This window comes from Convolutriloba macropyga, chromosome 1, assembly GCF_964194025.1.
Source record: "Convolutriloba macropyga chromosome 1, txConMacr16.3, whole genome shotgun sequence".
Taxonomy (NCBI): domain Eukaryota; kingdom Metazoa; phylum Xenacoelomorpha; order Acoela; family Convolutidae; genus Convolutriloba; species Convolutriloba macropyga.
The window spans coordinates 69,540,069-69,545,084 of NC_134468.1; the positions used below are offsets into that span (position 1 = coordinate 69,540,069).

General features: G+C 37.7%; 1 protein-coding gene across 1 annotated transcript; it reads left to right on the forward strand.

Annotated features, from left to right (window-relative positions):
* The first annotated feature begins 700 nt into the window (after window positions 1-700).
* On the forward strand, window positions 701-4,517 carry LOC142342020 (SWI/SNF-related matrix-associated actin-dependent regulator of chromatin subfamily A-like protein 1). Its single transcript, XM_075393192.1, has 3 exons — window positions 701-1,562; window positions 1,952-2,124; window positions 2,373-4,517. The coding sequence occupies exons 1-3, from the start codon at window positions 901-903 to the stop codon at window positions 4,379-4,381; spliced, it is 2,844 nt and encodes a 947-aa protein (XP_075249307.1). The 5' UTR covers window positions 701-900; the 3' UTR covers window positions 4,382-4,517.
* The last annotated feature ends 499 nt before the right edge of the window (window positions 4,518-5,016 follow it).

The following is a 5,016-nucleotide window of genomic DNA, read 5'->3' on the forward strand; positions in this document are numbered from 1 at the left end:
ACAATTACCAATTTTAACTATTTTAGCAAAATTGAAAATTTGGTGAAAATTGACGAAGTTTTGGTCAAATTGTGAATAAAAACAACTGAATTACGTCTAATTTTCACAAAATTTAAACCTCGATAACTCCCTATAAAAAGCAAAAATTGAAAAAATCTTTTTAATTCCGTATTCTACGCTGGACGGAATTTCTAATGATACCACTCTCGACTCTACGTTTATTATACTGATCGGCCAAAATTGTCTGAACGAAGAAACCCATTTGATAGTTCTCCCCCCCCCCCCCCTCAAGAGGGGTCGGAACAAAAAGTGCCCAATCGCTCACCAAAACTTACTCTATTTTGCGTCTTTCATGGATTGTAAAATTTCGAACAGCTCATCATTCCTCTCACTCCTTTCGCATTTTCTGGCTGACCGATTTGACTTTTCGATAAAAATTACTTTACTTCATTTTAGCGTGATTTGAATTGAGTTGGACAGTTGAGAGCAATTGAAGTGCATAGCTCATGCTAACTGAAAGCCGACCAACACCGGCCTCAAGTCAAAAAGCATCTAAGGAAGTATATAGGGCACCGTTATGCTCTTTAGTTATACCTATTTTGTTATACCGTTTTTAGTGAAGTCCCCTCACCTTATCTTCTTGAGGACTGAGTCTAAAGCGCCTTTCATTTGAGAACAGTTTGGTCAACCGACTTCAGTTGGTCCACTTTAGGCAGTTTAACCAAGTGCTGTCATTAAAACGTGAGTAAGCTAATTTTCTTGGCTGCTCTTGCATGAAATTATTGTTTTTCAGGGAATGTGAGTTAATTGATTTGTTTGCGATTTTTCGACAATTAATGAATCAATGATTGTGTTGTATCATGAAGAGCCCAATATAGGTCGCTCCAAAATCACGCTGCTATGTCACTGTCAGAGGCACAGAAGCAGCAAATAGCGGAAAAGAAGCGACTAGCTCTGCTCAAACAGCAGAATGCCAAATCTGCACTTTCGACAAATAACACTCCGGCAGCCAATAAAACCGACTTTTTTGGAAAGAAGATTGACATTAGTCAACCTCAAGTGAAGTTTGTCAGCAAGCGCCCTTTTGACCAAGGCAGCAAAACAACAGTCCTATCAGACCAAAGTAGCGCACCTCCCCAAGCTAAGAAGACTAGTTTTTACAACCATCAGTCGTTTCAATCAAATGGTAGAAACGGCACAGCATACAATGGAGGCATAAACGGAAATTATAATAGAAGTAATTATAATAGCGGAAATATATTAAATAAATTTGCGGAAAGCGTTGCCCAAATTGGGCAATTTACACCCCCTAGTAAGTTTGGCAAGAAATTCGGTGATAATAAACCTGAATATGGTTTTGCTCTGGATGTTAATTTCGTCGTCATCTCTGAATCGCAGTTTGAAATCCGAAGCAAGTTTGATCATGAATTGCTACAACTTTGTAAGTCGATGCCTCGGAGAGAATACGACACGAACACAAGGCAATGGCGATTTCCAATTGAAGACTACAATTTGATGTTTGAGAAAATTAAGTCCGGGACTATCTCAGACCGCCTCAATTTTAGGAACTGTTTCCTTAACTACCGTATTAAAATTCAATATTTCTGGAAAAAATTCTTGTTTTGTTGGCATATACCACGTGACTTGCCTTTTAGCTTTGAAAAAAAATCTCAGCAATAAAGCGGCTTTGCAAGGATTGATGAAAGATCTAGGATTAGATTAGATTTACGATATGCATTTAATTGAGAAATGGGCCAAATAATTATTTTGAAAAAAGCAATCCGTTTGAATTCTAATAGCATTTTATGATTTTTAAAACAAAGTACTTCTTATCGATTTGCTTATATAATAATAAAAAAACTTGTTTTTGTTGGTTACTGTTGCAATTAAAAGTTATAAATTAAAACAGAAATTGCCGAAGGGAACGGAAACATGCTCCTGTTGTCATTTATAGACCCATACCTGCTATGGTGCTTAAACTCGCAGATCGCAACAGAACATTTAAACAAAGTCTCATTGAGAAACAGATGGACTGGGACAGGTTTCCAAATTCAGAAGACCTCATGGATTTTCAAAAAGAGGGAATCAAATGGGTGATAGGACGAAATGGACGAGCTCTGATTGGTTAGTTCAAGAACAAATTGTCTCTTGTGTTTTCGTTTATGATTGAGTGCTCGTTGAGAAACTGTTAAGCGGGGCTATCATGGACCTCTGATAGTCATTTTAATGTTTTTTTTTGGCAAAATTTTTTAAACCGAGGGTGCTCAAAACGGTCTTTTATTGGTGACATCTGTTGCTCATCAGTTCGGTTTCTTGGTTTTATTATAAAGTACATATTTTTTGTTTCAAAGTTTTGAATTTTTGTGTTATAGGAGATGAGATGGGTTTGGGGAAGACAGTCCAGGCCCTTATGGTTGCATATCACTACAAACACGAATGGCCTCTTCTGATTGTTTGCCCATCTTCACTACGCAGCACCTGGGCAGACTCAATTGCCCGCTGGCTACCTTCAGTCCAATTAGAAAGAATCGCAGTTGTTTATACAAATAAAGACATATACCTTCAAAGTCGACCGGAAGTTGTGGTTGTCAGCTACAACTTGTTACAAAAATTGAAGAGCGAATTAATAAAATATAGATTCAAAGTTGCGATTCTTGATGAATCGCATTTTATCAAGTCTGGTAAAGCTGCGAGGACTAAAGCCGTCCAAGAAGTTGTGAAAACGTCGCAAAGATTGTTGTTGTTATCGGGAACTCCCATGATGTCAAAACCGATCGAAATGTTTACACAACTACAAATGTTGGATAAAGCGACCTTCAGTAACCAAACAGTTTACGCGGCACGGTACTGCGATGCTAAGGAACGGCCATGGGGTATGGATTATAATGGATCATCAAATTTGGACGAGTTCAAAATTTTGCTTTCGTTCACTGGGTTTCTAAGAAGACTGAAGAAAGATGTTTTATCACAACTACCTCCCAAGACTAGAAAAATTGTAACTCTTGATAAAAGTTTGATCAAGAACAAAGAAAAATCATTTTCAGCTCTTTCAAAACAATTGAGTAATGTTGAGCTCTCGAAGCTTCTGAGTGGTGATAATAAACAGATTCTTTTTGAGTTTTTTAACCAATCAGCGCGTGTCAAATTACCGGCAGTTATCAATTATATTGATGAGCTTTTCGAGAGCGGAGTTGAGAAACTGCTTCTTTTTGGGCATCATGTTGAAATGTTGGACGGTATCAGCGATCATTTAAATGTTATCAACACTGATTTCATCAGAATTGATGGAAAAACCCTTTCTCATTACAGACAAGCCTTAGTGGATAAATTCCAAAATGATTCCGATTGCAAAGTTGCTTTACTGTCTATTACGGCAGCTAATACCGGCCTGACGTTAACGGCAGCGTCAGTTGTTGTTTTTGCGGAGCTGTACTGGAATCCAGGTGATTTAGTACAAGCCGAAGACCGAGCGTACAGAATTGGTCAACTCTGCAATTTGACTGTGCATTACTTGATAGCTAACAAGACAGCTGATGATCAAATATGGCCGCTGATAAAGAATAAACTGGCAATTATGAAACAGGCTGGGTTGTCCAATGATAACGAAGATTTCAAAAATGCTGACAAGAGGAAACAGGTGGTGGTGCCAAGAGACCAAACTACAATCGGCTTTGATTCAACCTCGAGTAGTCGGAATTTTAGCCAAGATGTCAAAACTGGCGATAAAAGTAAAAATGGCTCTAAGTGTTCGAGTTCGAATCAATCTGCTGCTAGTGCTTCGAAAATTACAGATTTCTTGCATTTTTCGGATAACGGGAGGAAATTCAGTAATGATGATGAAAATAAAACAGCAAAAGATATTTCTGATAGCCAGCTCATTCAATCAGACTCAGGCAATGGTTTTAGCCTCAAAGATCAATTCTCAAATGTTTCCAATAATAGTAAGGATCATTTTTGGGATGATGGTGGAATCGATGATTCAATGTTTGAAGGTGATCATTTGCTTATGACTCAAAAACCCAGGAATGTGCCTCAGATTCCGAAGAACATTGAAAGCGTCGGATTAGATTCAATGGCATCAACGAATATTGGAAGCCATAATGTGAGAGTAGAAAATTGTTCAGGTCTTGAAAATGATGCGATCAAAGGAACTGATTTTGGTGATCAGATACCAGATGATGACTTCGAAACATTTGACCTGCCTGCAGCAAATGATTCCGAGATACCTGATGATGAATTTGACTTCGAAATTCCGGAAGATGTCAATGAGTCTGCAAACACGGGGAATGAATTGATTCCAGGAGACTTCTTCAAGGATGATGATGAAGTTGATTGTGACGATCATGCACCCTCGCCCGCTATAGGAAAGAGGCAGTATTGAAGTACGAATATGATCAGAAAAAGAATTTGACTGATGTGTACACTTGTAAGACTATTGATGATTGGAATTTAATTTGCTTTGTAATTCATGGGTTGTTTATAGAATAGTCACCGTTTGAATTTAGTAATTTAAGCAAGCGTTTTCTAGAAACTTCTAGAGGTTGCGCTTATCAGTTATCACCTGAGTTGATTAGTGTCGTTAAATTTGAAAACATGTGAACCAGGGGAATGATGCAGCTTCTTTGCTCAACCTTCGTGGACCTGTGCTTTCGCGCTGCTCATTCTGATTAAAGGTGTTATCATTGCAGCTATCTAAGCCTATAAAATCAATAGATATGCTTATGTTGTGTCAGGCTATTGAATCTGCGCGTCGTTAAAAAAACTCATACAACTGTTTTTATGAAAAAATTTAACAACTGAAGTTCCGAAAAACTCGAAACAACTTTCAATCAGTAATCTATGCTACCCTCCATAAATAACATTTACTGAAAACTTAAAATGAATTCTGTCGAGATTATAAAAATCAGAAGCTGCTCTACCGAACTTCCATAATGTTACAACTGTGTGTCATTCGAATCATTTCTTGAGCTGAAAATTAACTAAAAGGCTAAAAGAATCAGGATAAAATCTGAAAAA